The sequence below is a fragment of the Carlito syrichta genome, unplaced genomic scaffold, assembly GCF_000164805.1.
Source record: "Carlito syrichta isolate Samal-C Ts95f unplaced genomic scaffold, Tarsius_syrichta-2.0.1 Scaffold311906, whole genome shotgun sequence".
Classification (NCBI taxonomy): Eukaryota; Metazoa; Chordata; class Mammalia; order Primates; family Tarsiidae; genus Carlito; species Carlito syrichta.
This window is the reverse complement of record NW_007256002.1, coordinates 591,615-604,991: the sequence shown is the minus strand read 5'-3', so window position 1 is coordinate 604,991 and position 13,377 is coordinate 591,615. Positions and strand designations below refer to the sequence as shown.

At 42.1% G+C, this 13,377-nt stretch overlaps 1 protein-coding gene and 1 pseudogene across 4 annotated transcripts; both read left to right on the top strand.

The window, feature by feature from the left end:
- The first annotated feature begins 219 nt into the window (after window positions 1-219).
- LOC103271796 lies at window positions 220-1,146 on the top strand (annotated as a pseudogene). The gene has a single exon (XR_505074.2). The product of XR_505074.2 is annotated as a nucleophosmin pseudogene (transcript).
- A 6,135-nt stretch (window positions 1,147-7,281) lies between these two features.
- On the top strand, window positions 7,282-12,718 carry ZBED5 (zinc finger BED-type containing 5). 3 transcript variants are annotated; one of them, XM_008069293.1, is made up of 3 exons: window positions 7,282-7,487; window positions 9,001-9,120; window positions 10,339-12,718. In XM_008069293.1, the coding sequence occupies exon 3, from the start codon at window positions 10,480-10,482 to the stop codon at window positions 12,559-12,561; it is 2,082 nt and encodes a 693-aa protein (XP_008067484.1). In that variant the 5' UTR covers window positions 7,282-7,487; window positions 9,001-9,120; window positions 10,339-10,479; the 3' UTR covers window positions 12,562-12,718. The 3 variants fall into 3 exon arrangements, with proteins under 3 accessions (XP_008067484.1, XP_008067485.1, XP_021573868.1); XM_008069294.1 differs by having other exon boundaries at window positions 10,307-12,718; XM_021718193.1 differs by lacking the exon at window positions 7,282-7,487 and having other exon boundaries at window positions 8,535-9,120; window positions 10,307-12,714.
- The last annotated feature ends 659 nt before the right edge of the window (window positions 12,719-13,377 follow it).

The following is a 13,377-nucleotide window of genomic DNA, read 5'->3' as shown; positions in this document are numbered from 1 at the left end:
AATGAACCAGTGGTTCATGACCTGATGAGAAAACATAACACGGGACAATCAGATTCTTCTCTCAGGATTCAGCATTGGGACACTGAAGGACTGAGCCAGTGAACTCAAGACTTTATAGATTTCAGGTCAAGTAGATTTGGAGTCAGAAGGATGATGGGTCTTTCACGTGTAAGCAGATAGCATTATACAAATATTATTAAGAAATACAGAGTAGTCGTTTGCCTCCGTCCCCCTTCTCTCCCACCTAAGTGTGTGCCACCACCCCATGGAAGATTCGATGGACATGGACATGAGCCCCCTGAGGCCCCAGAACTATCTTTTCGGTTGTGAACTAAAGGCCGACAAAGATGATCACTTTAAGGTGGATAATGATGAAAATGAACACCAGTTATCTTTAAGAACGGTCAGTTTAGGGGCTAGTGCAAAGGATGAATTGCACATTGTTGAAGCAGAGGCAATGAATTATGAAGGTAGCCCAATAAAAGTAACACTGGCAACTTTGAAAATGTCTGTGCAGCCCACGGTTTCCCTTGGGGGCTTTGAAATAACACCACCCATGGTCTTACGGTTGAAGTGTGGTTCAGGGCCTGTGCATATTAATGGACAGCACTTAGTAGCTGTGGAAGAAGATGCAGAGTCAGAAGATGCAGTCAGAAGATGAAGAGGATGAGGATGTAAAACTCTTAAGTATATCTGGAAAGAGATCTGCTCCTGGAGGTGGTAGCAAGGTTCCTCAGAAAAAAGTAAAGCTTGCTGCTGATGAAGATGAAGATGATGAAGATGATGATGATGATGATGATGATTCTGATGATGAGGAAACTGAAGAAAAAGTTCCAGTGAAGAAATCTGTACGAGATACTCCAGCCAAAAATGCACAAAAATCAAACCAGAATGGAAAAGACTCAAAATCATCAACACCAAGATCAAAAGGTTAAGAATCCATCAAAAAACAGGAAAAAAACTCCTAAAACACCAAAAGGACCTAGCTCTGTAGAAGACATTAAGGCAAAAATGCAAGCAAGTATAGAAAAAGGTGGTTCTCTTCCCAAGGTGGAAGCCAAGTTCATCACTTATGTGAAGAATTGCTTTCGGAGGACTGACCAGGAGGCTACTCAAGATCTCTGGCAGTGGAGGAAATCTCTTTAAGAAAATCGTTTAAACAGTTTGTTAAAAGTTTTCCGTCTTATTTCATTTCTGTAACAGTTAGTATCTGGCTGTCCTTTTTATAATGCAGAGTGAGAAACTTTCCCTACCGTGTTTGATAAATGCTGTCCAGGTTCCATTGCCAAGAATGTGCTGTCCAAAATGCCTGTTTAGTTTTTAAAGATGGAACTCCACCCTTTGCTTGGTTTTAATTATGTATGGAATGTTATGATAGGGCATAGTAGTAGTGGTGGTCAGACATGGAAATGGTGGGGAGAAAAAAAATATACATGTGAAATAAACAGTATTTTAATAAAGTAAAAAAAAAAGAAAAGAAATACGGAGGTAAACACCAAAAGAAATGGCATAAAATGTTACACGGGGTTACATCCAAACAAGGGGCCAAGGAATTTTGTTGTTGTTATTGTATATAATCTTTTCAGTATTATCTGAATTTTTAAACTCTATACTTGCATTGCTGGGATAAAAATTAAAATTAAAAACAAAACAACTAGGTATAGTGGTTCATGCCTATAATTTCAATAATTTGGGTAACCAAGGCAGGAGGATCACTTGAGCCCCAGAGTTCAAGGCTGCAGTGAACTATGATGGTGCCACTGTACTCCAGCCTGGGTAAAAGAGAAAGACCCTGTCTCAAAAAAGTAAGCAAATAAAGCATAAAAACAAAACAAAATGAATATTTCAAATTTGGGCCTTTAAGCCAGAATAAGTAGCCTACACATCACGTGACCACTAGCTAGCTCCACTAGAGAGTGGAGCAACAGATTTTCCTACTCTTACGTGTCTCACTTCCCACCTAGGACCTCCACTGCTGTAACACTGAAAAAAATGTCAAAAGCAAAACCAGTTTAATGAGACTCTTGAATGTTAGCTTAAGGAGTTGATCACCCCAGCAATGGGGATAACTCAGAATATGACTATGTCTGTATTTTAGATAAAGTGCTCATCTGTGTGCAGGAGAAACTTGACAAAGATTGGCTGGTAGTCAGAAGATTAATTAGAAGTTGTCAGTAAGAGTAGATTGATAACAGTGAAATTGGAGAGAAAAGTTGGTCTAAGAGATAGAACAAAAGACTTCTTGGTGGCCGATCAGATATGAGCAGCAAGAAAAGTAAATTTAGTGACTAGTTCCCACTTTTTCATCTGCACAGAATTTCTTCCTTTTAGGTACTGTCCTCTTGCCTATTCCATGAGATTCTGGTTGTGAATCAGAGTAGCTCATGTCCTCAAATCTGAAGGAGGTATGTGTCCCAAATTGTCCAAAGTATTCCTTCCCTGGACAGTGTGTTTTGTTCACAGACTTAACCCAAATGAATGAAAGTCCCTTCTGGGAATCTTGTGCCCAATGCAGTTGGGGAACACGCTTTCCCCATAAGTTTTGGGATGCCAGAAGCCATGCAGGTAGGGACTATCAAGAGATAGACATTTGAGCCCTTGAACCCATCCATGCCCAGGCTGAACTTGAACTCCTGGGCTCAAAGGATCCTTCTGCATCCACCTCCCAAGTAGCTGGGAGCACATGCCACTGCATTCAGCTCCCAAGGGGCTTTTAAATGTGTGCTGGGAAATTAATTTTTGCCTATGATTATTTAAATTGGATTTATATCATTAGCAAAAGGATTTATTAATGAGGTGTCAGGATGGCTTAATTTACATATCAATAAATATTTACAATGTTTTATCAAATGAACAATTTACTTTCTGATATAATGGGAGATAAAAAGGAATTCTAAGACATGTCTATGCACCTTGAGATTTATTTCGGCCTACACCAATTATAATTGTGATATCAGATAAAGTCATGTGATAGCTCTGGGATTCATTCTTCCCATCTATAAAACTGAGGAAGAGGGGGATTGCATTGCATTATTTTCTAAAGATTCACTTCAGCTCTAAAGTTTTATGATTCTATGCCATGGCATAGAAGAATTGGTGAGTCATTCCTGATTCGAAATATGGAAGACTGGCATGCAAAACTAAGTGGAAATGGACTGGAAGTTAGCAAGCCTGATCATAATTCAGAAGGTACTTTCTTGAGCCTGGTCTAGAGAACATGGAAGAATGATGGAGGGAAGAAGGTAAATAAGATAAACATTAGAAGAAAATGACAATTTGATGTCTAGAATATGAAGGTGAGTCAAGAGTGACTGCTGATTCCAAGTTTGCTAGTTTTAATAAAAATGAGGTTGTTGTAAGAGTACAAGTATTGGGAGAGAATTAGTTAAGTTTTGAACATGCTGAATCTAAGCTGTTGGTATATATTCAAATAGAATGTCTACAGACTTAGAAATTTAGAACTGAATTTAAGCAAGAAGTCAGAGCTCATGTTATGAATCCTGGAAGTCAATGAACACAGAGGGAATAGTGAAAACCCTGAGAGTGAATAAAAGTTGCAATAAAAACTAATAATTGACATGACTAATTTATTTATAGGCAAAATATGGCAAAATTGTAAAACTGTATGTCATAAGCCTTAAAGCTCAATTTATAAATATTATTTATCTATTTATAAATCTTGTAACCTTTTCTATTTATAAATCTTGTAACCTACAATCATTTTAACTTATGTTCTTCTATTGTGTAATTAATTCACAAGCTTAAGACTAATTACTCCGTAAATATTTAACATCATTTGCATACTCAACTAGTCAACTTTTCTTAGACATTTTAAACAATTACATATGTAACATATCTAACTAGTAAAATCTTTTTTTTTTTTTTTTGAGTTGGAGTCTCACTCTGTAGCCCAGATCGGAGTGCAGTGGCCGCTCCCCGCCACTGCAGCCTCGACCTGCTGGGCTCTGGCAAGCCTTACACCCAGCCTTCCAAGTAGCCGGAACTACAGGCACGCGCTACCACACCCGGCTGATTTTTTTATTTATTGTAGAGATGAGGTCTTGCCAAGTTGCCCAGGCGGGTCTCGAACCCGCGGGCTCAGGCAACTCACTCACCTCAGCCTCCCAAAGCACGGGATTACAGGCTGAGCCACCAAACCCGGCTGCTAGTAAAATCTTGATAAGTTTTTGTGTAACTCTAGCACATTACCAATAAGCCAATCACACGTGGTCATGAAATTCCCTTACATGTTTCACACTTCTTGAAGACTGACAAAGCACATAACCCCAATAATGATAATTTTCACAGAAATAATCCAACTGTATTAATTTGCCATCTTCATATTAAAGGTTCCAAATTGTGGCAGACATGGAGATGTGCCACTCAGACACTCCTTCGAGGACTCTGCTCTGCTTGAGGGCAGGGAGTGAGATCAGTAGATGGCTTCTGGCTGTCTGCTTTTTCAGGGTCAGCCTCAACTGCAGTCATGCCCTTCCAGGCCATCTAACAGAGGAAGGAAGGGGAGGGTACAAAGGCAGGGGGTGGGACACTTTGACCTACAATACTGGTTCCAGAGCTTTCGGTCTCATCATCTACTTCTGGAAAACCTAATTGCAACACAAATTAATTCACGACACCAAGGTGAACATATTTGCCATCTCAGATCTCTTACAGCAACCGAGGCTGCCAGTTTGAGGTATCACTACTTTCAGTGTTGATTTTACTTGAGCCTCAGGTTAACAAACTGAGTACTTTTTAATGGTGAGACGCTACCTGCTTACCTAACATATTACTGTAATGTTATTCACAATCATTTTCTACCTAAAAAACATTAAGTTTGCACATAAACCCAGCCCGTAGTTCCCACAACTAGCATTGCACATAACACACTCTCAGCTAATAATTAGTTTTTGGAACTTGGGCAAGTTATTTACCTCTGTGTTCGATTGCCTTATCTGTAAAATAGAGATAATCATCTGATGATGTTGCTGTGAACAGTAAATGAGTTAGCTCAGTGTAAATAAAGTGTAAAGAACAGCTCCTGTCCTCAATAGTCAATACATGCTAGCTATTATTATTATTGGTCTGAGATCTACATTGTCTATATTTTTTCTTATCTAATTTGACAAAGCAATTACAGAAAAAGTTTTTATGTTTATGAGCCCGAATTATCAGACTTTCCAGATTTTAGGAACTAAGTCCTAGACTTTACTGTAGTTGAACTTGGACACTATTCTGCCTGTTTGTTGAATATCTAATTGGGTTTTCCCAATTCATGAAGATGTGAAGCAGACATGTGAATATCTGATTAAGAGCACTGTGTAAAAGGATTTCTGAAACATAAAACATATGAAAATGAGTTATTAACCCAATATTATTCTGAAGCTAGACAACTCCTGCAATTATAAAATATATGCCCGTCAAGTAAAACTACACCCCTTCCAAAAACAATAATTTCTACCTCTGCGGTGAAAGTTAGAATGAAATCAATTTAATAGAAATAATTTAAAACTAATAACGAGGCTATATTACGGCAAGATGAAGAGGTAAATGATTTTAAAACATTTGGGCCTAGGGAGGCAGAGACAGGAAGTTTGCTTGAGCCCAGCAGTTCAAGACCAGCCTGGGAAACATAGTGAGACCTCATCCCTACAAAAAAACCAAAAGAATTAGCTGGTTAGCTGGACCTGGAGGTGCACACCTGTAGCACCAGCTACTCAGGAGGCTGAGGTGGGAGGATCACGTAAGCCCAGAAGTTTGAGGCTGCAGTGACCCATGATCATGCCACTGCATTCCAGCCAGGTCAACATAGACTCTGACTCAAATACATAAATCCATCCATACATAAGACGATTGGGCGTAACGTCAGCCACAGGAAATTGTCTATGCAGTTCTGAAAACGGTGTTACTAAGGGTTAGGCTCTTCTAACACCTAAGAGATTTGATTACACATAAAAGTATATTTAAGGGCCAGGAGCAGTGGCTCACACCATAATCCCAGAACTCTGGGAGGTCCAAGAGGGAGGATTGCTTGAGCCTATTAGTTCTAGATCAGCCTGAGCAACATAGTGAGGCCCTGTCTCTACAAATAATAATAATAATAATAAAATTAGCGGGCGTGGTGCCCTGCCCTGTAGTACTAGTTACTCGGGAGGTTGAGGCCAGAGGATCACTTGAGCCCAAGAGTTCGAGATTGTGGTAAGCCGTGATCGTGCCACTGCACTCCAGCCGGGGCGACAGAATGAGACCGTGACTCAAATTAAAAAAAAAAAAAAATGTATTTAAGAGAAACAAAAGCTGCCTTGTTTTTGACCCCAAGTGGGGAATTTGCCTGAGAACATGACCCCATTTTCATTCAGTCATTTCTACGCAGCCTCGAAAGGCTAAGATACTGCAATCAACAGGACACCCCCCCCTTAAGAAGCGTATTTCAAGGTTGAATGTGGAAAAAAGGACTCCAGGTCTCCACGGAGGACGTCACACAAAATGTAGGCCCCCGGCCCGCCGCTGTGCCGCTGTTGACGACGGGGAAGGGCGCAGACCCCCGACTTCAAGGCCCCGATCGCTGCAGCCCGCAAGCCGCGCGCCCCACGGCGAGCTGGCCCAGGGCGCAGGTGGCCGGGCGTCCCCGGGAGGGACACGGTGAGGGGCAAAGCACCCACCCGGGTCCCCTGGGAGCCCCGGCGGGATCGAGGCGGGACTCGAGGGCCAGGTTCAGCCCTTGGCGTCGCCAGGCCGGCCAGGGCCCCCGACCCGCCACCGTTGGGGGCGGGGCAGGGAAACGGCGAGTTTTCTCCCCGATCCCAGTGGGAAACCGAGGAAACGGGGCGACGGCTGCGTCACCTGGGCCCGGGTTGCGGCCTCTGGGAACAAAGAGGCGGAGGCCGAGGCTCTGCGCGCCCGGGTCCCGGCGAGCCCACACGCACCATCCCCGCCTGGGCAGAGCGCCACAGCTGATGAAAACGCCCATTCCTGGGTTCCCCTCCAACCCTTTGGGACATCCCACTGTATCTGGCAGCACCCAGGAATCTGCGATCTCAACCAGAGCCCGGGCCGACGGCTTCAGGGAAGTTTGGGAACAATCGCCTCGCGCCCAGCCTCCCCGCGAGCACCAACCCCGGCGCCGCCGCCGCGGCCGCACCGCGCCTCGCCTCAACCGAGCTTGGTCCTTTCCCTTGGTCCCGCCCCACTGCTCGGCGCGGATTGGCGGCGGGGAGCAGCTCTGGCGCTAATTGGACGGCGGCCGAGTCGCTCGCGGAGCCCGTAGGGTTCGGGTGGTCCAGCGTGCTAAATTTATCTTCAGACCAGCGACCGCGCCAGCAGCGAATCGGATCTCTATGGAGGTGGCATAGGCGATGTCCCTGAGCTGAGAGCATCACCCCGTCCCCGAATCCTTCTCTCCTCTGTTTTGTTTCTCACCCCCCTCCCTCTTCTCCCCCCCCAGTCCGCGACGACTGGCTCTTGACCCCGTTCAGGCCTCGGTGAAGGTGAGGAGTGGAGCCGCCACCGCGGCTGAATGGCGCGCTCTGAAATGGCCGCTGCCTGGAGCTGTCTAAAATGGCGGTGGCAAGGCCCAGCGGGGGACCGCGGCGCTGCTGTGCAGCCCAGCCGCGGCAAGGACCGTTCTCTCCGTCGCTGATGGAGATGAAGTAGAGAGACGGTGTCGGGCGCTGAGACGCTTTCCTGTGTCGTTAGCCGAGGCGAGCGCCCGGGGACGCGAGAGGAGTCCCGAGGCGAGGGTGGGCGGCGACAGGCAGGGAGTCCCAGACGTGGCGGCCCGCGGGCAGGGCGCACCTGATAGGGAGGAGCCGAGGGCCCGGCCGGCCCGGGCTTCCAGGTGACCTTTCGTGAGAGCGTTTAGGCGTCGGGGCGGGCGTCCGTGCCCACCTCCCGCACAGCCCTTAGGGCTGGGCTGCAGCCACCCTGCCCTCCTTCCCCGGAGGTCATTGTTCACGGCCGGAACTGCCCGAGGGTCGGGGTGAAAGGACCGTGTTACCTGTCAGTCTGACCGAAGGAAGAGACGAAAGAGGAGGGGTGTCCCTTTCTTTGGGGGAGCGTGGAATGAAAACTTTACTCTCAAGAGAGTCGAGTCTTTGTGGGGGAAGCACCTCTGAAGAGGTGGGGACGGGGACCTCCCTTCTGGAAACAAAGCTTCCTCCTCTTCTGTGTCCCCCACCTGGCAGTGAGAGAGAGGGATGGATCCTGATGCTTCACGAAATTCCCTGTTGCAAAATCCGAGTGGCAGGAGAAAGTGTTCTTGTGCTCCCGGCTTTCCGCTGTTGCCAGTTAAGACCCTTCCTTGGCTTGGCTGGCAGTTGTAACCCATTGATAACCCGTTTCTCTGCATGGCCCCCCTCCTGGTAAAGCAGATTTTTTTTTTAGTGGTTGGAGAGTTAAAGTGTATTCAGGGACACACAAGTAATGGCTTGGCACGTGGGCTATGCAGTCAAAGTTTTGGGGGCCGTCCCCTTGGTTTTTCACAGTGTGTTTACTGAGTGGGTGACTTTACTTCTCTGTATCTGCCTCTACAGTGGGATTGTTAATAGTCCCTATACTCTTCATGGAAGAGTTCACCTATATTGAGGAATTTGGCACAACTGATGGCACATAGTAAACAACAATCAGACGGTAAATACCTGAGGGGATTAAAAGAATGGTGGCAAAAGGCATCTTTCATGGAACACTCCCATTGAATGCCTCGTTTTTTAGAGACATTCAGATGAGGCTGTACTTTTAAAAATTAAGTTTTAGAAAGTGGTTTTAAAACATTTCTGTGAAGTCAGTGCAAGAGCATTTCAAAGCAGTGAAATTGCCAGAGTATTAAATAGGATGAAAATGTTGGCATTTTTTACTGTGCTAGGCATCTTCTGTTTCATTCCAAGATCTGCATTGCAGTGAAGAATCATCTGCACTGCCTAGATCCAAAAAGAATGCTTATCTTACAGGTTTATAGTTAGTTCTGCTTGTTGCAGTGTCTAATTTTAATTTTTCTCATTCTAGGCTTTTGGTTACTTCCCATCCTCCACACCCCACCCCTTAATTTTATTCTTTTGAAGAGTCTGCAGTTCAAGCTGACAAGGTGGAGAGAGTGATTACAGAAGGGATTACTCCTCATTTCAGGTATCTTACCTCCAGCTTAATAGGAGAACCATTTTGATTCAGGATCTAACACCAAAGCTTACTCTATAGCCAGGTTATAAAGTTTAAATTAAAAATTGGTGAATTTATGGTCGGGTGCAGTGGCTCACACCTATAATCCCAGCACTTTGGGAGGTCAAGGTGAGAGGATTGCTTAAGGCCAGGAGCCCAAGACCAGCCTGAGCAACATAGTAAGACCCTCACTTCTACCAAAAAAACATTTTTTTTTAAAGTAACTGTATTTGGATAGACACAATTTGTTTGCCTTCACTTATAGAACTAATAGTATACTTTAGCAATTTTTAGATTGCATTATCCTTTTAATTATGCTTTTATTATATGAGGAATAAACCTATTAAAATGAGTTTGTTTTCTTTAGGTCCTAGTTAAATCTTCACCTATAGCATAAGAAGGCGGAGTGATCAGTAAAAATATACACTATTTTGAATGAGTTAATTTGGATAATATAAAATTTATATAATTTTAATTCCAGATAAATATTACCTGTGGGCTACAATTTAGGGCTTCATTGTTAACACACAGTATTTAGGATATAGTAGGATTCTGTGTCTTGCAAAACTTTGTGTATGTGTTTTTAATACATGTCATCAGAATCGTTGCTAGCCCTAGGGGGAGACTTAAGATATATAATAGTATCAACAGTTCATACATCTAATGGCAGTAGGCATCAGAACAGAATGCTAAAAGAGATTTCAAGATAATATATACCATGAGACAGGGCTAATAAATTATGGCCCACGCTGTCTGTTTTTGTTCATAAAGTTTTATTGAAACACACCTGTGCCTGTTCTTTTACATATTGTCTATGGCTGCTGTCATGTTAGAACTAAAGAATTCAGTAGTTGCAACAGAGACTCTGACCCACAAAGCCAAAAATATTATGTGGCCCTTTACCAAAAATGTCTGCCAGCCTCCACTGTGGAACATAATCCTCTTTCTTAAAAGAAGATCCCTTTCTTTAAAATATGCTAATCAACTCTTGATTATTTCTTAGCTCAATGATTCCCAAATTATGTTTTATAGCATATTCTCTAAATTAATAAATGTTTTTTAAAAAGCTTGATGCTAACAGTAGTTTTTCTTTATAGTTGATTTTAATGTTTATTTAAGTATTATAAAACTAAGACTTCTAAACTCATTTCTATAGCTTTTATTTTTATGTGATAATCTACCTTTAAGAAAAGGTGTGCCATACCTGAGAGCACCAGGAAGTCGCATGAGAGATCACCTGATACACGAACCTATGATGTTCCATCTGCGCATTGATGCATAGGCAGCATTTACAAATTAAGTGATGTATTGCTGTATATCATCTCTTTGATGATTGCTCATCTTCTTTGTATCCTGTCTTATAATTTCAACACATTCGTGATACTCAATGTTTATTCTAAATTAACCATGTTTTGTACCACAAACTCATTGCCCATGGATCTGTTGCTGAAACAAGGAAGTCTTAAACAAGAAGTGGAATCTTTCTGTTATCAAATTGTGTCTGAATCAAATGATCAAAAAGTTGGAATATTACAAAGTGAAGATGAACAGTTGCAGCCTTCAGTTTCTAAAAAATCAGGCAGTGAGCTTTCCAGGGTCAAATTTATGTCCAGTTCCAACAAAATAACATTTAGTAAGAAACCAAAAAGAAGAAAGTATGATGAAAGTTACTTGTCTTTTGGATTTACTTACTTTGGAAATAGAGATGCACCTCATGCCCAGTGTGTATTATGTAAGAAGATCTTATCCAATAGCTCTTTAGCCCCTAGTAAGCTTCGAAGACATTTGGAAACTAAACATGCTGCATATAAAGACAAAGACATTAGCTTTTTCAAGCAGCATCTTGATTCACCTGAAAATAATAAACCCCCAACACCTAAAATTGTGAATACAGATAATGAAAGTGCTACAGAGGCATCATACAATGTAAGTTACCACATAGCCCTGAGTGGAGAGGCTCATACTATTGGAGAATTGCTTATCAAACCTTGTGCAAAAGATGTAGTGATGCGGATGTTTGATGAACAATATAGTAAAAAAATAGATGCAGTACAACTGTCCAACAGTACTGTTGCACGTCGAATTAAGGATCTAGCTGCTGACATTGAAGAAGAGCTTGTTTGTAGACTGAAAATTTGTGATGGGTTTTCACTGCAACTGGATGAATCAGCCGATGTTTCAGGACTTGCTGTGCTGCTTGTGTTTGTTCGTTATAGGTTTAATAAGTCTATTGAGGAAGACCTACTGTTATGTGAATCTTTACAAAGTAATGCTACTGGTGAAGAAATATTCAACTGCATCAACCATTTTATGCAGAAACATGAAATTGAATGGGAAAAATGTGTTGATGTTTGTAGTGATGCTTCTAGGGCAATGGACGGGAAAATTGCTGAGGCTGTCACCTTGATAAAATATGTGGCTCCCGAAAGCACCAGTAGTCACTGCCTATTATATAGACATGCACTAGCAGTTAAAATAATGCCTACATCTCTAAAAAATGTGTTAGACCAGGCAGTACAAATCATTAATTATATTAAAGCTCGACCACATCAATCCAGACTGCTAAAAATTTTATGTGAAGAAATGGGTGCTCAGCACACAGCACTTCTTCTAAACACGGAGGTGAGGTGGCTCTCTCGAGGTAAAGTTCTTGTAAGACTCTTTGAACTTCGTCGTGAACTGTTGGTTTTCATGGATTCTGCTTTTCGACTGTCTGATTGCTTAACAAATTCGTCCTGGCTGCTTAGACTTGCATATCTTGCAGATATTTTTACTAAATTAAATGAGGTGAATTTGTCAATGCAAGGAAAAAATGTAACAGTTTTTACAGTATTTGATAAAATGTCATCACTGTTAAGAAAATTAGAATTTTGGGCCTCATCTGTAGAAGAAGAAAACTTTGATTGTTTTCCTACACTCAGTGACTTTTTGACTGAAATTAATTCTACCGTTGATAAAGATATTTGCAGTGCCATTGTGCAGCACCTGAGGGGTTTGCGGTCTACTCTGTTAAAATATTTTCCTGTAACAAATGACAGTAATACTTGGGTTAGAAATCCATTTACAGTAACTGTTAAACCAGCCTCATTAGTAGCACGGGACTATGAGAGCCTGATTGATTTAACGTCTGATTCTCAAGTGAAACAGAATTTCAGTGAACTTTCACTGAATGACTTTTGGAGTAGCCTAATACAAGAATACCCAAGCATTGCAAGGCGTGCGGTTCGTGTACTTCTTCCTTTTGCTACAATGCACCTGTGTGAAACGGGGTTTTCATATTATGCTGCAACAAAAACGAAATACAGGAAAAGACTTGATGCTGCACCTCACATGCGGATCCGACTTAGCAACATCACACCTAATATTAAGCGGATATGTGATAAAAAGACACAAAAACACTGTTCTCATTAAAATGGAGAGTTTTGCATGTCTCGTGATAACCAGATGTAAGATGAAAATAAAAGATGGCTTATTCATCTCTGGTATTTGGGGGTTTTAAATAAAGTGAGTCAAAGTTTTTATACTTCTTAGACGTTAAGAAAGCTAGCGAATCAAAAATTTAAACATATGTTGTATTATTATTACTGGTATTTCTTCTTTACTTTGTCATTTTAAAGGTTTCCATGGTAATAACTGGGAAAGATGCTCCACAAGATGAAGTCCCAATTCCTTAGCATAGCATATCTCTTCACCAATCTTTCTAGCCATGCCTACCGGCGGTTCTCCAACCCCATGGGACTTCTTGCCGGTTCCTAAACATATCACACTGTTTCATGCTTTCAGGTCTCAAAAAATTAGTCTGTTTCTATCTTATTTCTCACAAACTCCGATATGCTTTTCAACACTTTGGCTTCATTTATCTTAGATACTTTCATTCTTCATGTCTTCTTATTTTGATCCTATTTCACAGTGTTGTGTTTAATTTTTGTGTCTGTCTCGTCTCAACTGTGGACTCCTTGGAGGTCTCATGATTCCCAGTGTTATGGGACTGAACTCTTAGTGGAACTCAATGCAGCTCTGTCTCCATCATCTGGGAAAAGGCCTTACTGAACTAGATTCTCAACAAAGGAAAAGAAAAACGTTGGTGAAAGTGAACTAACAAAAAATGGAATAGGTGTTTTCTACCATTAATTGATGGCATATGTACACAGTGCTGCCCTTTGATTATTTTTTTTTTTTTACTCAAATTACTCTATTAGCTAGAATTCAGTATGGCCATTATGCAGA